This window comes from Vulpes vulpes, chromosome 12 (genome assembly GCF_048418805.1).
Source record: "Vulpes vulpes isolate BD-2025 chromosome 12, VulVul3, whole genome shotgun sequence".
NCBI lineage: Eukaryota > Metazoa > Chordata > Mammalia > Carnivora > Canidae > Vulpes > Vulpes vulpes.
The window spans coordinates 88006380-88033866 of record NC_132791.1 but is presented as its reverse complement, the minus strand read 5'-3'; the positions used below and the strand labels follow the sequence as shown (position 1 = coordinate 88033866).

The 27487-nt window shown below is 40.1% G+C and overlaps 1 protein-coding gene across 2 annotated transcripts; it reads right to left on the bottom strand.

The window, feature by feature from the left end:
* MCUR1 (mitochondrial calcium uniporter regulator 1) lies at positions 1-26330 on the bottom strand. Of its 2 annotated transcripts, XR_011995685.1 has the most exons (10): positions 25880-26330; positions 17928-18065; positions 13434-13537; positions 12702-12803; positions 12094-12135; positions 11305-11376; positions 6985-7038; positions 4239-4353; positions 2433-3398; positions 1-2364 (listed from the first exon to the last, which is right to left on the bottom strand). XR_011995685.1 is itself a non-coding variant. In XM_072729103.1 (9 exons), the coding sequence occupies exons 1-9, from the start codon at positions 26229-26231 to the stop codon at positions 3343-3345; spliced, it is 1035 nt and encodes a 344-aa protein (XP_072585204.1). In that variant the 5' UTR covers positions 26232-26330; the 3' UTR covers positions 1-3342. The 2 variants fall into 2 exon arrangements, 1 of the variants encoding a protein (XP_072585204.1); XM_072729103.1 differs by having other exon boundaries at positions 1-3398.
* Positions 26331-27487: the final 1157 nt, after the last annotated feature.

The window sequence follows — 27487 nt, the reverse complement described above, 5'->3', positions numbered from 1 at the left end:
TTCTTTTGAATAAAAATTTTATTTCGTAAGTCAAGTAAGCACTTTCAAAGTTGTCTATACAAACCCAAATTTTAAGGTTTTCTTATAATACACCAGAGTTATCATACACAATGGAGGGAGTAACATTAAAACACAGTGCAGGCACAAATTGTTCTAGATTTGCCTACTCATTGAATAATTTGAATGAAAAGTGTCGTAGTCACACAGAAATAATTAAATATTTTAAATAATAAAAATATTATGCCTACTGTATTATACAACAAAATGGAACTGAATATTTGCTTATGTGATAAAAGGGTTAATAAATCATTTGGGTTATAATCGGAAGAACATAAGTGTAAATCTGTAGAGAGATATTTTCCAAATAAAATTTCAGTGAAAGGCTAAACATTCTCAAGCATAAAGAATACATCAAGAATAAATCGTGCTTAACATGCTGTTGCTTTAGTTAGTGTCAGAAAAGCCACAAATTTGATAAACGTATGGTTAAAGCCAACGTTTCCTAGGCATGAATTCTACTGTAGTTACCATTTATGTGATACTTGTTTGGAAATGATGCCAACAGTATCAACATAGCTTTGCAGGGTGGGGGAAGAGAAACGCTCGCCCATGCTGACATGGTTAATTAACAGGCAGAGGCAGCGACGGAGGAGGCTGGAACACGAGAGGAGAGCTCACGTCACTAAATGCAGCTACAGAGGTAAAAGCACGAGCTGAGCTGGGGACAACCCAGGCAGGGACATGTTCTCTGTGGCTCAGGATTTTTATTTTTAGAGTGTTCCGAGACAAATTCCAGCAAGATGTCTGGTTTGAGTCAAGCCTTTCTTCTTGAACTTGACTTCTCAACTGAGGTACTTGGCATACTTAAGGGAAAAAATGAATACAACTCAGATTTAGTTTTGTTAGATATTAAGCTAAAAAACCAGCTGAAGGAGTAAGAACAGCCCAGAAAAATCAAAATCCTGTTTCCTGTAAAGAAATGTATAGGCAGACAGGTTTTGCTTATTAAAGGAATAGGAAAGGAGTAGAATTAGAGTTTGGGCTTTTTAAACGAGAAAAGGAGAGAGAAGAAAGTAGGAATGCAGAGGAACCCCTCAGAATGGAAATGAAATACAGATCCTATCCATCTGATGTTCTGCTTTGGGTGTTTGTAGCGAAGGCACCTGTGCCTACAGGGGTATGTTCACAGTATCTGGCTCTGGTTGATTTCCCAGGTGGTACACATGGGTTATCTGCAAGTTGTTCTAGGCATCTTCTGAAATTAGGCTAAGGCCTAAATCCCAAAGCGATGGCAATCCCGAGCCAGGCTAGTTCAGGAAGTTGTCCCACTGTGTCCAGTCCCAGCATACTTGTGCTCCCCCCAGAAGTCTAGGCCAGCTAGCAGTGGGAAAGGTATGCTTCTATTTCTGGCTCATGCTTTTCAAATAGTATGCATTTGGCCAAACAATGGGAACACAGTCCCAAACCCCCCTGACTTCCATATATGCATGCAATCTGAGCCACCAAAATTGAGTTCATTTTTTCCCGAGGCTGTTCTGACACAGTAAAATCCAAGGCCCAAATTCAGTGACTGGTGCAGCACACCATAAACCAGTAGGACTGTTATTTGGAATACTTTTGGCAGATGAAAGAGTATCACCCCACCAAATGTCATTCAAAAAATATTTTACCGGGAAATAAGGTCACTTTGCTTGTTTTTAAGCTATACAAATCAGTGTTTACTTTGAGACATAATTGCATACAGTACTTTTTCCTCTTGGGGATTCTGTTAATTTTGGAAGAATGTCTGTGCTCCAGGCTCTTTCTCCAAAATCTTACCATAGTTATAACTCTATCAAGTAGTTGCAAATGTAAATGTGGTCTTAATGGGATGTCACTCGCTAAAATCTGTTAATACTTAAGGCAACTGCTAAATGTGCAGTATTTTCTGGGACTTCTCTGAAAGGGGAAGCACATATTGCTACAGTATTTTATGAAGCAGTTGATATAATCTTGGACCAAGTTGAAAACAATCAAATCATTATTCACTTTGAAACTGATACTACGAATGCCAAAATACTTGATTTTCAGGCTCATCTGGAGTTCAGCAGCTTCGTGCTAAACATATGTTTTAAAAAAGGCAATGACTTATTTTCTGAAGTTTGACATCCAAAGGACAAAGGTAACTTTCTTGCAATGCAGCCAGAACAGTGACAATGGGTGATTTATTCCACAGTTCCATCAACAGGCATGTCTGTGGTTCCCCATTGTACCAGATTTTGCGCACGTGTGTATATAGAGAAAGACAAACGTACTCTTGATGTCCTTGTTTTTAAAATGCTTATTCTCTCCCAGGCCATTCAAATAACATGAGAATGTGCTTCCCTAAAAGAACCCTGGCTGTATCTAGAGATTCGTTTTAAAAAATAGAAGGTAGGTATGAGTGTCTTTACCAACCAAAGGAATCAAATTTGATTAGGATAATACGTGGCATGACAGCTCTCTAATTTTAAAGCCTACAATCTGAGCTTGTAATTGGCAAAGGCATATTCCTTAAAGACTTTCTAAGAAGTGCAGATGCTATCTGAATATCTCGATATTGCTACAGAAGGAAAACTGAGTGCCAGATGAAGACCAGCAGGAAAGAGAACTTGTCTCACAAACTGGGACATCCATGCTGAAAATTATCAAGTTTTCTGGGTAGGCAATGCCAGAAGTAGAGTATTGATATAGTTCTTAGGCCATGGGGAGAGGGTGGGAGAGAAAGATTCCCTATCATAATTATAAAACTTAATTAGGCAATAAAACTTTCTAGCTGGGAGACATATGAAAAATAACCAAGACAATAACTTACTAAGACAATGGAAATTCAAAGAAAAAAATTCCTTTAGGGGATAGTACAGGTGAATCATTACTACACCTGACTGGCTGCGGGGAAGGACAGGGTTACTAGGTACAGAGGGTTCGGTGCTCTTGGTTTAGTTTGGGTGATTCTTTAGTACTTAGTGAAACCAGCTGTGCCTTTTAGGTGGAGACGCCCCCCTCAATCCTCTATGTGACATAAGATTTAAAATTGTAGAGAGTCATAATATTTACTGTTGGCAAGTTCACTGGTCCAGCTGAGTGGGGTCTTCGTGCTTTGTCCACCACTCATTGTTACAAAGGCAACTACACAAAAAAGACGAAAGGAACCATTATGAATTCTTTCCTTGGTGATATGTCCATAATCTGCATAAAATAGATAATATACAATAAATCAAAACGAGTGTTAAAATGTGGAAATGGTGGGGGGTGGCAGAAAAGGCACAGCAATCTGGTATTCTTAAGGCAAAACAATTGGGATCTCTTTAAAAAGACACTTTATTATATCCACAGGCGGTAAAATCCCAGAGCTACTGTTAGGCACGTGAATACAGACCCTGTAAGAAAAAAAATGAGCAAAGGATTAGTTGTGTTAGCAGTTACTAAAGGATCCACTTTTTATTAAGAAAATATATAGATGCTTATCCACCTATCCACGGAACAGAAAAAAACAAATGTAAGCAGCTCAGGTTGCTTGCTGAGGTGCCACATTCCACAAGACACCTGCCTATTTTTTTTTTTTTTGACACCTGCCTATTAAAACACTCCATCCTTTACAATTATCTTCAAAGTAAAAACGTATCCAATATTCAACAAAACTTTCCTTTTCAGGGAAAGTCATAAATTCTGTCATCACAAAGTATATATAAATGTACTATAGAGGGACACACCCTTTAAAACTTCCTGAACAAAACTCCACTTCTAAATGCTATTATGACTTAAAATATTGATTAATCCAAAATGTTAAATATGAATTAAAATAATTGCTAAGTTATTTTTATACAGGAAATCTTCATTCCCTCTTCTGGCTCAAAAAATTGCAAAACCAAAATAACTCCTTACAAAGAGTGTCCCCAAGTGAAGCAGAAAGCATCCATAAAATATTGCCTTGAATTTCACTAAAAAAAAAATTCCAAGTAACTATAGTTCAATGATAGTACCTTACAAAAATTAAGATTCTCAGTTGCAAGACACATTTTACTACTAAGGAAAAAAAAATACTGATTATTGTATGATACTTTATCTACTGGATATCAAAACCTGCCTTCTAATTTCAGAGATGTTCAAATGTGGGGGAAAAAATGTATTAGAATCGAAACACAGTATTCATCTTTGACTAATTTTCCAAATTTTATTGATTCTCAGCTTGTTTGAACTACCTAGATACAAGAGCTTACCTGCTAAATATTTAATGTTATCAAGCTTGTGTGACTCCAGCATGGTTTTGAGGCCAGCAACCTCAGTGTCTATCTTCCTGTCTGTCTGGGTGACAGCCCGATCTTGCTGGGCATGCTTTTAAAAGAGAGATTCACAGCATTAAACCACTTGGGATATACCTGCTATCCCCTTGGCTCCCTCTGTCCTAGAGACCCTCAACAGCAGGTGGCAGTCTGAGGGAAAGGTGGGGTGATTAAGAACATGTGGGCTTTAGCTTTAGTTCTACTATCTTCATGCTAGGATGCATTGGTCAGGGCCTTTAGCATCTCTGGGCCTGTTGTTTTTTTTTTTTTTTTAATAAATTTATTTTTTATTTGTGTTCAATTTGCCAACATATAGAATAATACCCAGTGCTCATCCCGTCAGTGTCTGGGCCTGTTTAATTAGAAAAAAGCAAAGAGAAAAGAAAAATAGAAAACCAAATACCCAAAAAACAAACTGTTGGCCCTGCCTTCACATAGGCTACCTGGGCAACTGAACGTAATAATCTGTAAAATGCTTTTGTAAATTTTAGATTGCTCTACAAATTAAGATTAAAGTTACAAAGCCAGCATTGTTCTCAATGACAATAAAGATGTCTTATCTTTCTAAATTCTTCCTAATGAGAAGTATTCAAATAACGCTTTAAAAAGTGAATGTAGGGACGCCTGGGTGGCCCAGCAGTTGGGTGCCTGCCTTTGGCTCAGGTTGTGATCCTGGGATCTGGGATCGAGTCCTACATTGGGCTCCCTGTGAGGAGCCTGCTTCTCGCTCTGCCTATGTCTCTGCTTCTGTGTCTCTCATGATAAATAAATAAAATCTTAAAAAAAAAAAAAGTGAACACAATCTTAGATAATCTTACAATTTTTTTTCATAGATCAAATACCAAGTGTTTTATTAGGAGACTTGGTTATACCAAAAGCCTCTTTGTATTCTCTATCAAATAAAATACATTAAACTAGATACATAACAATTGCCCCTAAAGGGTGGTGAGTTTGCCTGATGTTATAAAGGGGTTGTACTATTTCAATAATGCATAAAAGCATTGGAAATAATTAACTAAAATCCTAGGACAAGTTAAGAAAGATTGACCCTTGAATAACACAGGTTTGAAGTGCATGGGTCCACTTTTACATGATTTGTTTTGACGTAGTACAGTACTGTAAATGTATTTTCTCTTCCTTATGATTTTAATAACATTTTTTTCTCTAGCATACCTTATTATTGTAAGAATACATTATGTAATATAGGAGTGCCTGGCTGGCTCAGTTGGTTAAGCATTCAACTCTTGGTTTCTACTCAGGTCATGATCTCAGGGTCATGGGATCAAGAACCCAAGTCTTCTTGGGATTCTCTCCCCCTCTGGCCCCTCTCCCCACCCTGGTGTGTGCATGTACGTGCGCGCACACACACACACACTCTCAAAAATAAATCTTTTTTAAAAAAGGAATACATTATATAATACACATATAATATACGAAATATGTGTTAACTGATGTTTTATATTATCTGTAAGGCTTCTAGTCAACAGTAGGCTATTAGTAGTTAAGTTTCTGGCGAGTTCAAAGTTACATGCAGATTTGATTGCATGGGAAGGTCCCTAACCTCCCTATTGTTCAAGGATCACTTCTAGTTTCTTATGGCTAATAATTCAGGTAATAAGTAAGAAAATAAAGGCCCAGATGAGTAGAAAATTGTGTCAAAGGTTTTCCTCCAAGTCTCTTCCAAGTTTCAGAGGTCCATAGATGGAAAAAAGTAATGTATGCCATAAGTTTGAAAAATAATTTTAAAATCTCCATTCTTTGTTAGTCTTCAACACTGGGATTTGAACTTTCATTAAGATAATCAAGTAAGTGCAAAAAAAAATTCTCTGGTACAACACTTCTGGGTACATACCCCAAAGAACTGAAAAGAGGGACTCCAACAGATATCTGTACAATCATGTTCATAGTAGCATTATTCACAATGGAAAAAGATGGATGCAACCCGAGTTGTCCACTGACAGATAATCCAAACATGATCTATTCATATGTGGAATACTATTTGGCCTTAAAAAGGATGGAAATTCTGACCCAGGTTACAGCATGGAGAAACCTTAAAGACCTTATGCTAAGTGAAAGAAGCCAGGACAAATATTATGATTCCACTTATATGAGGTCCCTAGAGTAGCCAAATTCATAGAGACAGACATAGTCCTGGTGGTGGCCAGCGGGCTGGGGGAAAAGGGGATGCAAGTCAGTGTGTCGTCGACAGGGAGAGTTTCAGTTCTACAAGATGCGAAGAGTTCTGTGGATAGATGGCAATGATGGTTGTATAATGATGTGGATGTACCTAATGCCAATGAGTTGTATACTTAAAAACAGTTACGATGGATAGAGGAGGCACCTGGGTGGCTCAGGCAGTTAACTCAGGTCATAATCCTGGGGTCCTGGGTTCAAGCCCTGCATCAGGGGCTGATGCAGTCAGCTTCTCTCTCTCTCCCTCTGCCCTTCCCCACCACTCACTGTCTCTCTCTTTTGCTCAAATAAAAAAATAAAATCTTTTAAAAAATGGTTAAGATGGTAATTTTATGTATACTTTACCACAACTAAAACAAAACAAACAAACCCTAGGACATGAAACTTGCACATACCCTCCCATAACACATCATTACGAAGGGCAGTAACCACGCATGGGATGAAGCCAAGATGAACACTATGACTAAGAAAAGTCAGTCTTATTTCTTACCAATGCCACCATTTCTGTCCTCATTTCCAGCAGCTTCCTTTCATTCAACGAGTACTGAAATAAATAAACATGTAACATAGGTCAGATTATGATTTATCTTCTTCTTCCTCTCCTCCTTCTCTAGTGCCTTAAATATTCTGGTCTCAGTACCTTCAAGAATAAAGGATACCAGAAATCACCTCTGGAATCAAGGAGCCTACTTGACACATTAGATGTGTCTTCTGAAGTTTCTTCCTTGTAGCCACTCACTGCTCCAGTATCTGGATTCCCTTTGTCACCCTTCACCTCTCTCTTCTGCTCTTGTCATCTGTTTGCTCTGATGTCATTGGGCCCCTCCTACTTGTATAACAGCATTCCCCGGAGACCAATTTGCATGGCTGCTGAGTCATGTGCTTTCTGGCTTTGAGAGGATTGAAGAAAGTGGGGAACAATTTAGTTTGAGAGCTAACCCATCACAATCACAAAATTGGTCACTGCCTGAAACTTAGACAAAGACAGAAATGTTATAAAGTTGAGGAAAAAATAGTTTCAAAGAATAGTATTATGTGACATAGACACTGCCTAAGGATACACCATAAGTACATCGGTACAAGAAATGCATGAAACCATCACGTGTTGGTTTTATTAAATAACAACAACCCACTTGGGTGTTGTCACAATCCAGTATCACAAAAGGACTGACTAGCACTACCCAGAATCAAAGTGGTATCTTGCTTTTGGCTATTAACATTTATGCAAAGATTTAGTGCAATTTTGTTGACATGGAGACAAAAATCAGACACGCCTCTCCTCAGCAATGGGTATGGGATTTAATTTAACAAATGAAAATCTATAATTTAAATAAAAAATTAGCATTTAATTCTTTACTAAATTAACCCTGTTATCGGGGAGAAAATTAATGCTTAAGTATTAGAATCTTTCTTAGTTATAAAATGTTCCCCTGGAACTACCAGGGGACTTACAGTATAAAAACAATATTGCTCAGACATTTTTTTTAAAAAAGGAGAAAAAACCTACGACCCCAAAGACTAGTCTAGGACCAAAGAAAGAATGCTCATCTCCATCTTCAAATGTCAGGGTTTCAGATGAAGAAAGAGTTATGCATGGATCGCCACCAGAGGGCAGGGCAGACTAGATTTTTTCCACATCTCCCCAAGTCTTTATTGACCTGGCCACAAGAGAAAAGTTTGTATCCAGACGCTGCCATTTTTAAAATAACATCAGGTGACTCTATCTCCCTGTACCACAAAGCAGTTTATAGGCCATACTGCTCTGAAACTGGCTGTAAGTATCACCAATTATGTAACTGAAACATTCTATACAGAGTGGGAAGGTCCCAGTCCTCCTCACCAACACACCCTGAGAGTACACACTATTGTCCTGTACTTCACAGTAATCTTAAGTTCAGGATTACCAAGAACCACTTCTCAACTCAGTTAATAAATCCCACCAATTCACTGGCTTTCACCCATGTTCATCAGTCCTACATCTTCCTTAGCTATGGGCATCTTCCCAAATCAAGTGCCTTCAGATTTTTTGCTAAGTACACGACCCATAAGGACAGGGTAATTCAAAGAGTTTCTTCTTTTTTAGAGACTAATCGTATGCTACTGACTTTTAAGTATTTTAGTGATATTAGGTGAATTCATCTTTATGGTTGAAAAGTGGTTTTTGAGACAACAAAGGGACATGGGCATAATAATTATTTTGTACTACAAAGCTCAGCTTAACTCCTGAAATCCACAGGCAGTTCCAGAAGAGTTAAGAACTTGTTTGAATTTCAGTACTGACTTCCTTTATCATCGTCGCATATTCCGGTTAAAAGCAAACTGTGAAAAATCAGAAGACAACGAACAATTGTGCACATTTGGTTTCTATAGGTGTATCCAGTTCTGTGTTAGTAAAAGATGCTTTACATGCCCTATTTTTCACTATCCTAATAAGAGAGAAGGTATCTCACTATTGCTATCACATTCAAATAAAGCCTGAACAAGAAGATAGATGAGTTAAGTCACTAGAGGCGACTCAATGTTATCTTTGTTAGAATGTACATATTCACTGCAGCATTATTTACAATCGCCGAGACACAGAAGACGTTAAGTATCTACTGATGGATGAAGGGATGAAGAAAATGTGGTGGATATGTATAATGGAACATTATCCAGCCTTAAAAAAAAGAAGGGAATCCTGTCATTTGTGACAACATGGATGGACCCTGGGTGATTACCTTAAGCGAAATAAGAGAAAGACAAAATACTGTATGATCTTTCTTATGTGTGGAATCTAAAATCTAAAAAAACCTCCCTCAAAACAAAAAGAAGCCCCCCAACCCCAAACCCAAGCTTACAGATACAGAGAACAGAATGGTGGTTGCCAAAGGTTGGAGCTATGGGGTGGGTGAAATGGGTCAAAAGGTACAAAAATAGAGTTGTAAAATAAGTTAAGTCCTGGGATGTAATGTACAGCATGGTGACTACAGTCACCATGGTGACTACAGTTAATAATACTGTATTGTATATTTGAAAGTTGTGAAGAGAGGGATCCCTGGGTGGCGCAGCGGTTTGGCGCCTGCCTTTGGCCCAGGGCGCGATCCTGGAGACCCGGGATCGAATCCCACGTCGGGCTCCCGGTGCATGGAGCCTGCTTCTTCCTCTGCCTGTGTCTCTGCCTCTCTCTCTCTCTCTCTGTGTGACTATCATAAATAAATAATAAAAAAAAAAATTAAAAAAAAAAAGAAAGTTGTGAAGAGAATAGATCTTAAAAGTTCTCATCAGAAGAAAAAAGTTTTATAACTGTGTGGTGAGACGGTAATAGATCTTAAAAGTTCTCATCAGAAGAAAAAAGTTTTATAACTGTGTGGTGAGACGGTAACTAGACTTACAGTGGTGACCATTTTGCAGTATATACAAAGATCATTATTATACAACTGAAAATAATAGAACACTGTGTCAATTATAACGGAATGAAATAAAAAATGGAAAAAAAGGTGTTGTAAAAACTTTGAGGGGAAAAAATAGTATTTACATGCATTATTTTTGAAAAAGCAAATGAGCAGAATGGTATTTGCACAGCCTTCTTGGGTCCTGTATACGACCCCTTAAGTTACCTGTACAGGTACAAGTACCTTTCAGCCTACTTACTTACAACCTACATTTCTGATATCTTTTTGGTAACAAATGTACAGAAGTACTTCTCTCAATTAAAAATTTCAATTGACAGACACCTGGGAGGCTCAGCGGTTAAATGTCTGCCTTTGGGAATCCCTGGGGGGTTCAGTGGTTTAGTTAGTGCCTGCCTTTAGCCCAGGGCATGATCCTGGAGTCCCGGGATCGAGCCTCACATGAGGCTCCTTGCATGGAGCCTGCTTCTTTCTCTACCTGTGTCTCTGCTTCTCTGTCTCTCTCTCTGTGTCTTTCATGAATAAATAAATAAAATTAAAAAAAAAAAAAAAAAAGTCTGCCTTCGGCCCAGGGCATGATTCCAGCTCCCTGCATGGAGCCTGCTTCTTCCTCTGCCTATGTCTCTGCCTTTCTCTCCCTCTCTGTCTCTCATGAATAAATAAAATCTAAATAAATAAATAAATAAATAAATAAATAAATAAATAAATAAATATTTCAATTGAATGCAACCTAAAGATTCATTTATAATTTGCATTTCTTTTTTTATAATTTGCATTTCAAAACAATGCAATCAAGTCATTAAGATTTCTCTAAAACAAGAGACTACAGAAATATTTTTTTAATCTTGAATTTCAGTGTAGCATCTAATTTAATATTATTCAAGACAGATGATCAAAAAAAAGATGATCAATTTAACTTTTGAAAAATCAGGACTCCCCCTGTCCCCCCCAAAAAAAGAAAAATCAGGACCTGTGGAGGTCTAAGTTAGGTTAAATTAAATTAGACTGAATTTGATTTCTTTGATAATGTCTAAGTTACACATAATTTAGTCTCTCTCTGAAACAAAATGAGATTCAAACTTGACTTAACCAAGATCTTATTAAAAAATTTTTTTTTAAAGGTTTTATTTTTAAGTAATCTCTACACACAATGTGGGCTTGAACTCATGACCCCAAGATCAAGAGTCACCCGTTCTACTGACTGAGCCAGCCAGGCGCCTCCCAATCTTTTCATCTCATTTTTGAAAGCATCAAATTTAAGCTATAAGCCAAAGTAAAATTAAAGAGAAAACTGTGTCTGACAATGATACACAGGTAAATGTTTAACAGACCTGGTGAACTATCTGTATGTTCAGACCGGACCAAGCATTCCATCCTGCAAAGAGATGAATTCATACTCTGTGTTTAATAGAGGAACATACCAATTCCTTCACTCTGCTCTTTTCTAGATTGAAGTCTAACTTGGTATCTGTTCGGACTTTGATCACTTCATCCTAGCAGGAGGGCAAAGAGAGAGAGAAATCCAAAGTGAGAAATAGAAACCCTCTTGGGAGGTGAATCCTGGGACTTCCCAGTCATATATACACATGACCCTCTTCTATAAAGCTTCAGTTGGTCCAGAGGGGGCTGTGGGTTACTGTTACTTTGAACCTCCAGAGTCTCAGTGTCATCCCCTTAGGGAATTTATGACTCAAGCTGTTCCCTGGACAACTCTGAAAAGCAGAAATGGACTCAAAGAAGGAAAATATGAAATTCTGGCTTAAATAAAGCCTTCTTTCTGATGCTCGTCAGAACCTTTTCTTCCTTAACATCCATGTCCTTTCCACTTAAAAAAGAAAAAAAGAAAGAAAGAAAAGAAATCCAAACAGCTGGCATAGTAAGCATTTTGAAATCACATATAATTCTCTAAAGCCAGTCTTTTCTAACAGAACCTAAAGGCTCCAGGTGGCAACTTCTAACCATTTTTAAATTTAGAGATGACTTCATTCATCCTACATAATTTTCTTAATGAATTTGGTTACAGACATCACTCATTTATTCACTGACCATGGTGGTGGCTAAATCTTCCAGTGTGTACTTTTAAGATATATTATACAAATATTTAACATGGTATTAAGTTTTTAAGAACACTTAAAGTACTTCTGACATTATATTTATTACTATGCCTATGTAACTGCCAATAAGCACACAAACAGGACTAAGAATCTCACCATTATTTGTTGTTTTAATCGATGTAGTTCCACGTTTATCTTCTAAAAACACATTAAAAAAAAAAAGTCAAGTATATGGCTAGAAGGTTAGAAAAAAAGACATACAACTTGGTAATAAACACACATTAGATGTTTTTGTGCACAGTTCTAACTCTCACTCCACATGAACCTGGTTGTATTCAGAATGAAAAATGAGCTGAAAAGCCTTAGTGGCAGACATGATTATCTCTCCTGCCAGGACGTTATTACAACGCATGTGCCTACCTTGAAATCAGTTTTAATTCATCTTAGAAGTTACATAAAATCAGCAATACAATTGTTTTTTAAAGTAGGCTCCCCAGGCTGCGGCCCAATGTGAGGCTTGAACTCAAGACCCTGAGATCAAGACCTGAGCTGAGATCAAGAGTCAGATGCTCAACCAACTGAGCCACCTGTGTGCCCCAGTAACACAATTGTTTTTAGTACACGTTTGCCTCCTTCAAGTGTTCTTTTAACAAATTCACTTTGTAAAAACGCACCTAACACGGGCACTTTTGTCTATGCATATCATGTCTCAATGTCTCAAGAGTGACCATTTTTTATTAGTATGAGTGGCTCTCTAGTTTTACCTCATTTTCTGCTCTGAGGGCTGAAAATTCGCTCTTCTCCAAAATAATCATATCTTTTTTCACATTAGCAATCTGAGACATTATTTGCTGAACAGTGACCTCCTAGGAAAAGAAAAACAAAAAACATATAACCTAGTTGGCCTACGATGTCTGCCTCCTACCTAGAATCATCTTAGTGAGAAACCAGAAGTGGGATATGACGAAAGAGGTTCAGCAAGGTCATCTTCTATTTCAGAATGAGGAAAGGAAAAGAATAAAGATTCAAGTCCAGTATCATCATCAAGTGAGCCAGTTAAAAGGGTGGCACAGCCTGAGGACCAGCAGCTCAAGAAAACACTGCTGTAATTCCAGCCACATCTCCATTTGTTAAGTATGGTAAACTGGAATAGTCCATTTTCAAGCCTACTGAGTCTTCCAGCATGAGTCTACAATAGTTGACAAAATAGCTTCAAATACTTTTTTTCTTTTCTTTTTTTTTAAAGGAGGCTCCCCAGTGTAGAGCCCAATGTGGGGTTTGAACTCATGACCCTCAGATCCAGATCCAAGCTAAGATCTGACTGAGCCACCTTGCTGCCCCTTAAAAAAATATTTTTTATAGCACTGGAATTATTTGCCTCTCAACTACGGTTAAAAATACGATATGCTTTTCAGTAGAATATTATCTAATATATATTACAAATAACATCCCAGCCTTACACTTTAAATTTGCTACTGTGCTCTAACAAAGCTAACCTGCTGCATTTTGGTGACCATATCCTTGTAGACGATATCCATGTTGGCATCCGTGATCTTGACCAATGCAGAGACAGTGATTTCTGCTTGCTGAGTGGTGAACCCTAAGCAAACAAAGACAGACATTCACACTCTGGAGACTCCATTTATTGGTGGTGGTGGTGGTGGTGGTGGGGGAACCCTTCACAGAGGGGGGGAAATGTTTGAATTTAGAAAAGACTGGAGTCCCAAGCTATGATGTGTCTGTCACTCTGGACAAGCATGACACATTTGAGTCTGCTTCTTCATGTAAGACAAAGAGCTGGGCTAGTGTCCTCTACTGTCCTATCTAGCTGTGAAAAATCATGTTTCCTTAGAATGTCTCATGATATCAGGAAGCCTGCAATGTGGCGTGGTCAAGGAAAGAAAGGGAAAATCAAAATTACAGATGCAATTTATTGCTTTTGTAACTTAAAAATTCTAGGTAATTATTATTTCATTCCCCGTGGCCTAAATTTTCTACAAAAACGTGACTTCCTTAACTTTAAGATGCACACGTTAGTAAGAATAATTTGCTTAAGTAGGAAAGCTCAATTATTTCATATCCAGCATAAATCCATCAATTCATTGACCACATAAACATAATTAGTAATTTCACTGTTCATTTAGCTGATGTTAAAAGGTAAAACCCATTCTTTTACTTTTCTTCCATAAGTCTCTTCGATTGCTTATGGAGAAGGAGCCAGTCTGGATGAAAAATATATTCTTTGATATTCAGTAAATTATGCTGAATTGAAAAATCCAACTCAGCAGTTATATCATTTTGTGGTTTTACAGATTCTATTTATTTATTCATGAGAGACACAAAGAAAGGCAGAGACATGGACAGAGGGAGAAGCAGGATCCCCATGAGGAGCCTGATGCAGGACCCCAGGATCACAACCTGAGCCAAAGGCAGACACTCAACCACTGAGCCACCCAGGTGCCCCAATGTCATTGTTTTTAGTAACTTTAGATAATACTACTTGCAAAACTAGTAATATTAGGTGAATTAAATTAAAAAATAAATAAAATTACAAATAAAAAATACTTTTAGATAGTAATTTATATTTTACATTGTAAATACTAATAAGATGCTTAAAACCAAGTCCCTAGAAAGTAATTTTTTTCTATTAAATGCTTCCATCCATAAGAACTACAGAAGAGAGGCATCTGGGTGGCTCAGTGGTTGAGCTTCTCCCTTTGGCTCAAGGCATGATCCCTGAATCCCAGGATTGAGTCCCACATCAGGCTCCCTACAGGGCACCTATTTCTCCCTCTGCCTATGTCTCTGCCTCTCCCTCTGTGTGTCTCTCATGAATAAATAAATAAAATCTTAAAAAAAAAAAAAAAAGCTACAGAAGAACCTACTGATTCTTATAATTAAAGGCACATCTGTTTGAATAAAGTTATAACTGATATAATTTGGATGAGAAATACAGACTGTAATTTTTTTAAAATTTATTTTAGAGAGAAAGAGAGAGTACACACATACATGTACGAGTTGGGGGGAAGGGCAGAGAGAGAAGCCCAAGCAGACTCCCAGATGAGCAGAGAGCCTTGACCTGGGGCTTGATCTCATGACCCTGAGAGCATGACCTAAGCTGAAATCAAGAGTCTTAACTGACTGAGCCACCCAGGTGGCCCCTGACTATAATTAAGAAACAAAGACAAAGATTTAAAAGAGACAGAAGACCTCCAAAGACCTACTCCCTCACTTTATTCAAAATGCTCTAATTTTCAACATGTGGGTCATGCCTATCTAGAAAAATTATCCAAAAGGTTACCCAATAAAATGTAAATAATGTTGTTTCACTCTGGTGCGCTGGGATTCAGGATATTGTTTCTTTTCTACCTTCCTAATTTTTTGAAAATGAAAATGTGTCTTGTGATTTTTAAAACCTTATTAAGTGTTCATAGTTAAACACAGTTTTAGTTTGGCAATTATGAAGAAAATAAAAAGACTGGAGAACTTATGCTGATACTAAACTCCATAACATTATAATTTATAACCACCTGTGGGAGGAGAAATGGATAAGAAAAAGCAGAAGTTAGGCCTGAAAATCTACCGGGTTACCAATACAAAAGAATGTTTTGGAGAAATGAGAGAACAAGACATGTTCAGAGTTAGAGAGATTACAGACATGCAGGAAGTTTTGTGAAGCAGGAGACGCAGCCCTAGAGAAGACAAGGACAGAAAGTGGGAGAAGACAAAGATAAAAGATGTGAGACGCTTCCATCTGGGCCTCAACCTATGACATCTTAGATATCATTCATCTAAGAAGCCTCAAGCCCTACACTCAGTGGGGTCTTCAGAATACAGGTCTTGAGATATGCAGACTGGTAGGTCAAGGTTTGAAATAAAAAAAGCACGAAGTACATCTATCGAAACATCACACTTTAAACATAAACAATGTTTATTTATCAAAAGTAAAAAAATAGATTTTGGTGGAGGTGGGAAAATAAACCTCACCTGTTAACAGGACGAAGATGTGTGGCCATCTCGAGTCCATTGCAGCTACTTTACCACTTAATAAGATTTATGATGCTCCTTTACTGTCGTCAAACACCTAGCGTATGGTGAAATGCCCTAATTCTCTTGAATATGGCTTTTTACAATGGGTTACTTTGAATGCAAGAACACAAGGTCCATACAAAAAAGGAAAAAGCAGGATGACTTCTGCTTAACCACATAACTTCTGATGCCTCTCTTCTCACTTCTTTTTTAAAAATTCTGAGTTGAAAGTAGTTTTGGTGAAAAAGGCCTAAGCAATGAAAATTATGATATGTTTTTCCAAAGTGCATTCAAGTACACTATATTTTCTTTAATACTCAAAATAATCTTTGGAATTCTTATTGTGCCCACCCTGATGAGGACATAGAAACTGGGAAGGATGGAGGTGCCTGAGTTGCTGAGTAGGTTTAGCGTCTGCCTTCAGCTCAGGTCATGATATCTAGGTCCTGGGATCCAGCCCCACCTTGGGCTCCTTGCTCAGTGGGGAGTCTGCTTCTCTCTCTCCCTCTGCCCCTCTCCCCTGCTCTTGCACATAGGTACTCTCTCAAATCAATAAGTAAAATTTTAAAAAGAGAAAAATGAGGGATACCTGGGTGGCTCAGTGGTGGAATACCTGCCTTTGGCTCAGTGTGTGATCCCAGGCTCCTGGTATTGAGTTCCACATCAGGTTCCCCACAGGGGAGCCTGCTTCTCCCTCAGCCTGTCTCTGACTCTCTCCTTGTGTCTCTCACGAATGAGTAAGTAAAAATCTCTTTAAAAAAGAAAAAAGAACCCAGGAAGGATGAGAAAACTGTCTGGCTTTGCAGCTGGGCCCAGGCAGAGCTCGAACCCAGAGCTTCTAACTCCCCAACCAAGTACAGAACTCACTCCATCCACTTATCTGTCCTGGGCAAGAGAAGCACAGCTATAGACGGTAGCTCTGTAGAGAAGAGCACGTACAACTGGAGAAATATCTATACAGTGTAGTAAAGAGTCACAGTATAGAGAATAAGAATTCGTGTATCTGTCTAGGTAAGATTAAATGGGAATGTTACCTATGTCCTTAATGCATTTTCAAAAAACATCTTATGTGTTGGAGAATCTTTAATTATCAGCAATAATGGAAAATATTAGTTGGACTACTAAAAAAAAAAAACCCACAAGATAAAATTGTAGTAATTGCTGCTCAGCAACATTTTAATTTCATAACAATTTTTTAAAAAGGTATTATTTATTTTTGACAGACACACAGAGAGAGGCAGGGACACAGCCAGAGGGAGAAGCAGGATCCGGGGTCCCTGGGACCCCTCGATCCCAGGACCCCAGGATCACGTCCTGAGCCAAAGGCAGATAGATGCTCAATCACTGAGCCACCTAGGCGCCCCTAATTTCATAACAATTTTAAAAGCACACAATATCGCAGTATCAAAAACTACCACTTTTGTGCTTCAGGTGGTTGTTACAGGAACCATTCCTGAATTTTGCTACCTTGTGTCTAAATTTTCATCTGTAATGCTATACTTCCAGAGTGATGTTATAAAAATATACTTCTCATGGACAAAGAGAAAATGTGTGCAAAAAGTCTCCACTGTACTGTACTGGCGGAAGCAAAAATGTCCTTAAACAAAAAGTTAAGAACTTGAAAAAATGGGAGACTGATCAAAAGATTATCTGTAAACTTGAACATCAAAGAGAAATAGGAGAAGTTAGATAAGATCATAAGAACTCATGGGACGCCTGAGTGGCTCAGCGGTTGAGCGTCTGCCTTTGGCATGGGGTATGATCCCGAGGTCCGGGATCAAGTGCCACATCTAGCTCCTTGTGGGGAGCTTGCTTCTCCCTTTGCCCATGTCTCTGCCTCTCTCTCTTTCTCTCTCTCATGAATAAATAAGTAAAATCTTAAAAACAAAACAAAAAAAACCCCAAGAACTCATAATTTATAGTGTTTTTCTGTGGCACTGAGTGACCAACGGGAGAATTACCATTTTCTTCCAGTAAACAAACTAAGGCATGAGTGTCAAAGTAGAGCTTCTTGTTCCCGCAGGAGGTGAAATCTCTCTTCTTGTGCTCCAAATCTCTCCTGTGATCCAGCTGCAGGCTCCCAGCAGAAAGGCTTAGCTCTACAATGTAAAGAACAATTAGGCTTAAAAGAGGATCTGATGGTAAACAAAAGCTATGAAAGAATATTGCATACCTTAAAAGCCTACCTGATTGCTTTGTGGGATTTAGTTTATTTTTAGTAATCTTTATGCCCAACGTAGGGCTCGAATTCGTGACCCAAGATCAAGAGTCACACACACTTCCAACTCAGGCAGCCAGGTCCCCCCCTTTTAAACAACAGCTTTATTGAGATGAAAATTCATATCCCATACAATTCACCCATGTCAAGTGCTCAATTTGATTTTTACTGGAATTCTGTAACATTCTGCACAGTCAACTCTAGAACATTTTCATTATCCCAAAAAGAAACCCTTCAGCTATCAAGCCCCAATCTCCCTACTCCCCCAACCTCAGGCAATCATCTTTCTGCATCTACATATTTGCCTATGCTGGGTATTGCATATGAATAGAATCATAAGGGATGCGGTATCATGTGACTGGTTTCTTTCACTTAGGTGAGGTTTTCAAGGTTCATTCACCTTATAATCATGTACACTTTATATCTTTCTACTGCTGAATCACATTGTTTTAAGAATATACCAGTTTTTCCTTACCCACTCATCAGCTGAAGGACATGACACCTGAGTTGTTTCCACTTCTTGGCTGTTATGAACAATGCTGCTGTGAACATTTGTGTATGAGATTCTGTGTGTGAACAAGTTTTTGATTCTCTTGGGTATACAGACAGGAACTGAATTGTTGCATCATAGAGTGACTGTCTTTAACCTTATGAGGTTATGCCAGACTGTTTCCCAAATTGGCCACACCACTTTTTATTCCCAACAGCAGTACCTGAGGGTTCCAATTTCTGTACATTCTCAATACTTTTTTAAAAATTATTTATTTATTTATTCAGAGATACACACACACACACACACAGAGACAGAGAGAGAGAGGCAGAGACACAGGCAAAGGGAGAAGCAGGCTCCATGCAGAGAGCCTGACATGGGACTCGATCCAGGGTCTCCAGGATCACGCCCTGGGCTGTAGGCGGCGCTAAACCGCTGCGCCACTAGGGCTGCCCCTCAACACTTGTTACTGTCTTTTTTAACATAACCATCCTAGTAAATGTAAAGAGGTATCCCAATACAATTTTTAAATTTTATTATTTTTTACGTGTCTCTTTGACTATGGTTTTTACGTATTTGTTCCCTATAATTAAAGAGTATTTATTGGCTTGTCTCTTTTTTCCTTTGTTATTTGTTTCTTAAATCTCACACAAGTGAAATCATATGCTGTTTGTCTTTCTCTTATTTCACTTAGCATTATACTCTCTAGCTCTACCATGTCCCTGCAAATGGCAAGATTTCGTTCTCTTTAATTGCTAAATAAGTCTATTTTATGTGTATGTGTATGTGTATGTGTATGTGTGTATATACACACACCACCTCTTCTTTATCCATTCATTTATCGATGGACATTTGGGCTGCTCCTATATATTGGCTATTGTAAGTAATGTTGCAATAAGCATAGGGATAGCTCATTGTAGTTTTGATTTGTACTTCCTTGATGCCAATGATGTTGAGCATCTTTTCATTGCTAATTGGTCATTTGCATATCTTCTTTGGAGAAACATCTATTTAGACTCTTTGCCCATCTAAAAAAAATTGTGTCACCTTTTGGGGCACTTGGGTGGCACTGTTGGTTAAGCTTCTGACTCTTGGTTTCATGATCTCAGTCATGAGATCGAACCAAGCTCAGTGCAGATTCTGCTTGAGATTGTCTCCCCTTCCCTCTGCTCTTTTCACACGTTCTAATAAATAAACAAATCTTTTTAAAAATTGGGTTATCTTTTTATTATTGAGTTAGTTCAGAATTCTTTATACATTTTAGATATAAGTTCCTTATCATATGTATAATTTGCAAATATTCTCTCCCATTCTGTGGGCTGGCTTTCACCTTCTTGATGGTGCCTTTCGAACCACAATAGTTTTAATTTTAATGAAGTCCTATTCATTCATTCATTCATTCATTCATTCATGTATATTACTTGTGCTTTTGGTGTCACATCTAAGAAACTACTGGCTAATTCCAGGACACAGATTCATACCAGTTTTTTTCTAAGAGTTTTACAGTTTCCGCTCATATTTAGATCTCGATCCATTTGAGTTAACTTTTATGTCGTGTGAGATAAGAGTTCAACTTCTTTTGTGTGAGGAAATCTAGTTGTTTCAGCATTATCTTGGAACTTCTCAAAAATCAGTTGACTGTAAATAATCTCTGGATTCTCCATCCTATTCCACTGAATTATATCTATCCTTATACCAGGGACACATTGTTTTGATTACTTGTAGCTCTGTAGTTTTTATATCCGGAAAGGAGTTTTCTAATTTTCTTCTTTTTTCAAGATTATGTTGGCCATTCCAAGTCCCTTCCATTTCCGTATGCATTTTAGGATCAGTTTATCAACTTCTACAGAGAAGCCACCTGAAACTTTGACATTTAAAACTTTTGTTTTAAAGCTGTAGATCCAAAAAAAAATCTGTAGATCAATTTGGGGGAGTACAAAGTCTTCCGAGCTATGAACATAGGATGTTTTTCCACGTATTTAGGTCTTCAATTTCTTCAATGTAGGTTTCACAGTACAGCTGACCCTTGAATCCAGGTTTGAGCCACAAGGGTCCACTCATTACATGGATTTTTTACAGTATAGTATTTCCTCTTCTTTATGATTTTCTTCTGTTTTTAAACTTTCTCTCTCTTTCTTTGAGAGAGAAAGACCCCCTGCTGAGCAGGAAGCCTGACAAGGCTCTATCCGGGATCATGAACTAAGCCAAAGCAGACACCCAACTGACCAAGCTACCCAGGTGCCCCTCTTTATGATTTTCTTAATAACTTTCTCTAATTTATATTAAGAATACATATTATAACACATAATATATAAAATATGTGTTAATTATCTCTCTCTTATGGTAAAGTTTCTGGCCAATAGTAACCTATTAATGGTTAAATTTGGGGGAAGTCAAAAGTTATACACATATTTCAACTTTGTGGGAGTTGGCATTCCTAAGCTCTATATTGCTCAAGGGTCAATCATATGAGTTTTTTGTTCAGTTTATCCCTAAGTACTTTATTCTTTTGTTACTACTATAAAGGGAGTTGTTTTTTAGACTGTTCATTCTAGTGTAGAGTAATGCAATTGATTTTTGTATTTTTTGTTATTTTTTTTTTAAGATTTTATTTATTTTTTCTTGAGAGACACAGAGAGAGAAAGAGAGAGAGAGAGAGGCAGAGACAAAGGCAGAGGGAGAAGCAGGCTCATTGCAGGGAGCCCGACGTGGGACTTGATCCTGGGTCTCCAGGATCACGCCCTGGGCTGAAGGCAGTGCTAAACCGCTGAGCCACCCGGGCTGCCTTTTTGTTATATTTTTAATGTTGATCTTGTATCCTAAATTCTCGTTGAACTTGTTAATTAGCTCTAATGGTATTTTCAATTTCTTAGACTTTTCCATGCACAAGGTCATCACCTGTGAACAGTGATAGTTTTACTTCCTCCTTTTCAATCTGGAGGCCTTTCCATTGTCTTGCCCTGGTTAGAACTTCTAGTACAACGCTGCACGGATGGTGATGGCAGATATCATTGCTTCTGACTTTTGGAGGGAAAGCATTCATCTTTCACCATTTAAGTATGATACTAGCTGTGGGTTTTTTACATATGTCCTTTATCACTGAGGCAGTTCCCTTCTATTCCTAATTTGTCAAGTGCTTTTTATCATGAAGGGGTGAATTTTGTCAAATTCCTTTTCCATGGCTTTTGAGATGATAACATGGTCTCTCTTTTCTGTGAAATTGATTTTCCAATGTTAAATGAACCTGTTGTTTTCGGGGTAGAAATCTCCTTTGGTCATGATGTGTATTCCTTGTTTACATACTGCTGGATTTGACTTGGTGAGCATTTTGTTGAGGATTTATGTGTCTTTACTCATAAGACATCTATAGTTTTCTTTCTTTGTGATGTCTCTATGAAAAAAAGCCTCTTTAGAGAGATGTGTTCTAATAATTTATATGTTACCTTTCCTATGAATTTCTGTGCATTTAGTCACAGATCAAACTCATTTTGTAAACTTGTTTCAAGGTGCTCATTTGAAGAAGGTAGGATGTTAATAGTTCTCTGGCTTTTGTATTTCATGAACCATACAAATAGTTTTTTAAAAAAAGTAACAATTGCAACGCCAATTAGTAATTCTGTCAAGAAAGAACATTTAAACACAATAACTCCTTGCTACGACAAATACTATGAAAGACATTTTGACAGCAAAAGAAAAAGAGATGAACAATATGAAATTAAAAAAACCTTTCATTTCAATGTAATAAACACAGTTGTATGAAAATATTGCTACATATTTGTCCTTACTTTTCTATGATCCCAGGTTTGTAGAAGAAGTAAGTCACTACTAACTCGAAATTCTAAGGTTTTCTCAGTAAATCCCCTAAGTGACCAGAACCATAGTTCACCTAACCCGCTCCTATTGTTAATCCTTCACCTCTAAAGGATACGTGACATGGATTGGACCCTAGAGATCTGATGCTTGTCTGTAAGCCTATAGCAGTGGATCCCACCTTGGAAAGAGGATCACAGTCAGTGTCAAGATAAGTACGAGATCCAATAATCATTTTGTACCAAGCACTGTTTGCAGACTGACAATATATATAAAATGCAACAACTGTTATATGTTTGAGTTTAATGATTAAAAAAAAAAAAAAGGCCCTTGCATTCAGAGAACCATTAGCCTACAGTACTGGGTCCTTGGCAAGGCACACAAATACAAAGCCTGTCCTAATTTAGCCAACACCTACTGTTTCAGGTTTCTTTCCAGTCACCTAAGCTATGCTGTGTCCTGCACTTGCATACCTTGATGCTCCATCCTGAAGTCTGGCTTGCCCTCCCTTTTTCAAATGACAAATTTTAAGCATCCTTTTTACCTCTCTTTATTTTACAATCAGCTAAGCAAATTATTATGTTCTGGGCAGGGCATTATGCTACACTGTGTGGTTTGATTGGCCAGTTCCACCCAGGTTAGAGGGCAGCCTTGATTGCTCTTTATCTATGTTCAGATAGCTCAGTTCAGATAGCTCAATCACAGCACTTATCCTATTATTTCCACATCGGTATCATCTGTGAGTCCAAACATCTCAAGAGCAGCCAGTCTTAGTCATTTTCATGTTGTTAGCATCTAACCTGGCATACTGCAGGCCAGAAATAACTTTTTTTTTTCCAGAAATAACTTTGTAAGAGAATTCTAGGATCTGGATCATGAGACTCCCTAGAAAGAAAATTTGAAATCAAGTCCTTTTACCTCTTCACCTATAATCTTCCTTTTTTACATAAATTAGCTCAGTTAAATCTGGTCCTTTTTTCATTCTTTATCCCTAGTATGAGAGAAAACTGGCTCCAAGAGAAGAGACTCCAAGTATCTGCTTGACACAGAACAGATCTAGCTTGAGAAAGTGGTGAATGACTGAATTAATGTCTCAAGGGGCTCTCTAGAGGGTAACCCACCCATTTTTAAACTGCGATCTATTGTCCCATTGGTCAGGGAGCTTGAAAACATTAGAACTGGCCAGTGAAGAGTGATGGGATTTTTCTAGTACCAAATTTCTCACTTCTAACAACAAATCATCATTTGTGTGGTTTGAAACATCTCTTTCAGTTACACATACACACCCAAAATAAAGTATCATGACTACTTTCTAAGCAAGAACTAATTCCAATTTAGATGCCACAGATTTTTTTTCTCGCCCAAAACAACTGGAATTCATTTCAACTGCAAGCTCATTTCAACACAATATGTACTATCATCTAAAAAGTGGAGAAAAGGGCTGGCCACTTCTGACTTGGCAGGCCAACTCCTGCTGATGGAAGCTGAATGCCATCTTGCCTTCTGTAAAAGGGCAAAGCCTGAGGAGGAGCAATACTCTGGCATTCAGAATACCTCTGACTCACTTTTCCTCCTTTATTGTGACAACAAAGTAAGCCCCAAGAACTATGAATTCCTACTAATAACCAGGAAGTAAACTGAGCTATGTTAAAGTGTAATGGATAAATCCTCCTCTGGGGGGACCTTCAGGATATCAAAAGGATATTAAAAACACACACAAAAGCAGCCCAAAGTTAGCCAGGAATGGAGGAGGAAACCAAGTGTAAACTTGCTATTCATAAATCCTTAAGTTTCAGGAGCCCTACTGAGAACCCTGGCACCAAATATATCACCAGGCTGAAAGTAAAGGAACAAAACTCATTTGCTGACGCTTGCTCCGTAACTATGTCGTGGGTGCTTCCCCGTATTTAAGCATCCATCCTCATTCCGAAGAAACGAGATCCTTCGCCCCTAAGCCAATAGTACTGCCTTCCGGTTATGATGTCAGAAAACCGATGAGAAAGAATACTTTTCTTCCCTTTTGCCACACAGTCTTGAATGATGAGAAGAAAATAAACCACAAGTTACCAGCTCGTCCAAAAAAAAAAAAAAAAAAACCAACAAAGTACAAAAGTACTGAAACAAAGACCAAAGTCATCTCTAAGTCATAATTACTGACAGAGCTCACCGCTCATTCCCCACCCTTTATATGTAAAGATTCTTTCCTTCATTTTGCTCTCCCAATCAAGTGTCTTCCCCAAAGGTATTCTTAGATTTTACAAAATGCCAACAATTACCGGGCATTTCTATTAAGAAAGGCATTAAAAAAAAAAAAAAAGCCTTCAGTGTGGTTACTGAAGGCTACTGATCGACACCATAAGCGATATTTTTGCTCTTTGCTAATAAAGATGACTCCAAATGATATATTCCTCAACAATCTGCTATCTAGGAAATTGAGCCTAGGCTTCCCTCATCTTCCTGCAGGACAGTAACTGCCCTCACCTCCTCCAAGTATTTAATCAAATGCCACCTTCTCAATGAAACCTATTCTGAAGCGCGCCTGGGTGGCTCAGCAGTTGAGCGTCTGCCTCCGGCTCAGGTCATGAAGGGTGGGGGGGTGTTTCTGGGATCGGGTCCCACGTGGGGCTCCCTGCAGGGAGCCTGCTTCTCCCTCTGCCTGTGTCTCTGCCTCTCTCCGTTGTCTCTCATGAAAAAAAAAAAAAAAAAAAAACTTAAAAAACCAAAAAGTCCTATTCTGATAAGTGCATTTAAAATTCATAGCTGGACGCCCGCTTTTGGGCAACCTGGGTGGCTCAGCATTTTAGCATCACCTTCCGCCCAGGGTGTGATTCTGGAGACCCAGGATCGAGTCCCACATCAGGCTCCCTGCATGGAGCCTGCTTCTCCCTCTGCCTCTCTCTCTGTCTCTCATGAATAAATAAATAAATAATTTAAAAAAAAATAAATTCACAGCTGGGAAAAAAAAAAAGAAAAGAAAAAAAAATTCCTAGCTGGAAGCGCGCCTGCACTTCTTCCCCTGCAGTCTGTATCACTTCCACCACGCACGTGTCAATCTCGTGTCCACGCAAGCTGCAGCTCCCGGTGGGCATCATCTCGTCTGCCAGAGGGGAGCTCCGGGGTCTCGTGGGCGGGCGCGCCCCGAGCACCCAGAACCGGCAACTGGTGTCGACGGAGGGAGTCCACAGGTCCGCGCCGGTCGGAAGTGAACCCGCAGGGCCCGGCGCCGCGGCCCTCAGCTCGCCCGCCCCTCCCCCCCCGCGGCGCGCGGCCCTCGGGGTCACGCAGTCCTTCGTCCGACGCCCGGCGGGGCGCGGCGACCTCGGCCGACCCGCCCTGCCCCAAGGCCGGCGCCAACGCCGCCCCTCCCGCGGGGCCCCGCCCGGCCCTCACCTCACCTCTCCGGGGGGCGGCGAGGGCGGCCGCCCGGCGGCGACACAGGCGGAGGGCGCCGGCGGCCCAGGCGACGCCCGGGGCGAGGCCCGCCGGGGGCGCGCGGGGCGCCAGGCGCGAGCGCTCGGGGTCGGCGGGGGCCCTGCGCGGGGCGACGGCGGCCAGGCGCGGGGGCGGCACGAGCAGGAGGAGGAGCAGCGGGGACGCCCGTGACGCGCCGCCCAGGGCCGCCGCAGCCCCGCGCCCCGGACCCCCGCGCGGCGCTGACGGGCAGCCGGCCGAGGGCAGGAAGGGCAGGAGCCGCCGGCGGCCCGGCGGACGCCGCGGCCCCCGCCCCGCGACGAGGCGGCGGTCCATCGGGGCGGCGGTCACCGGCCCGGCCGCGCGCTCATGCCGCTCGCGCGCTCGCCAGCCCGCCGGAGTCGGACGACAGGAGGGAGCGTGGGCGGCGGCGCCGGGCCGCCCTTTACTTCCGGGAGGGCGGGGCTCCGACGCGCGACGGGGCGGGGCCTGCGGGGGCGGGGCCTGCGGGGGGCGGGGCCAGGCTCGGGCCCAGGCTCTGCTCAGGCCGCTGGAGGCCGCGGCGGCTCCCGCGTCTGCGCTGCCCCGATTTGCACGTTCGTCACACCGGTGCCCTCACAAACACGAGCGTGACGCCGACGCCCTTCGGAGTACCTGGGAGAGTCCCCCGCACCACCGGCCTTCCCTAGATTGTACTTCCCCCGTCTGAAGTGCCCCCAGAGTGTGGCCCCGGGGTGCATGCTAAGGAATTAACAAAGCCCACGGAGCGGTGCTTACACGGCTCAATGCGTTTTAAAAGCTGAACATCAGAGCTTTTGTTTCCGGATTAGCTCACCAAGAAAGGAGAAAGTCTCAATCTGGGGAATTTAAAACGTGGGGCAAGGTTGTTCACTGAGACCTCCTGGTGCAAGACATTAGAAACCAGTGGTGTTCAGGTCAGTGAACCTTCTGAATGCTCAGTGCACCTGTCCCAGGTACCGGTCCAATGTGTGAACTCAGGAGATGTTCCTTGACCGAAGAGAAGGGATATGCACAAGGCTCCAGGCTTGAAGATACAAGAAAAATGAGATCATTCTTGTCCTCCAGGAGTTTTCTTACACACTTTTATTTGACCTCACATATGATGGAACAAAACCATGTTATGAGCCATAAGAGCTGCAAAGTGCTGATTAAAGAGAGTACATATGGCTACGGAAGACGTGGAAGAGAGGTTTAAATGGCTATCAAAATGTAAAGAATTACAAATATTAAAGTGCAAGTAGACACTTTCGTAAAAAGTACGGAGTTACACATTTGTAGAACTGGTAGAGAAAGCAACTTAGCAATGTGTATCAACAGCCTTTTATGTTCATGAGATGATGGCATGTGATTTGTTTCCAGTTTGGGGCTATTTTTTTTCTTTTAAAGATTTTATTTATTAATTCGTGAGAGACGCAGGGAGAGAGGCAGACACACAGGCAGAGGGAGAAGCAGGCTCCCTGCAGGGAGCCGGATGTGGGACTTGATCCAGGACCCTGGGATCACACCCTGAGCCAAAGGCAGATGCTCAACCACTGAGCCACCCAAGTGCCCCCCGTTTTTTATTGTTATGA

What these genes read in the sequence shown, in the direction of transcription:
- MCUR1 (XM_072729103.1), bottom strand. Translation starts at nt 26,231, where the DNA reads ATGGACCGCCGCCTCGTCGCGGGGCGGGGGCCGCGGCGTCCGCCGGGC. An exon ending in TTGTTTACTGGAAGAAAATG is followed by an intron (nt 13,538 to 17,927) that starts GTAATTCTCCCG and finishes TTGTTTGCTTAG; the next exon opens with GGTTCACCACTCAGCAAGCA. An exon ending in TGGTCACCAAAATGCAGCAG is followed by an intron (nt 12,804 to 13,433) that starts GTTAGCTTTGTT and finishes TTCTTTTCCTAG; the next exon opens with GAGGTCACTGTTCAGCAAAT.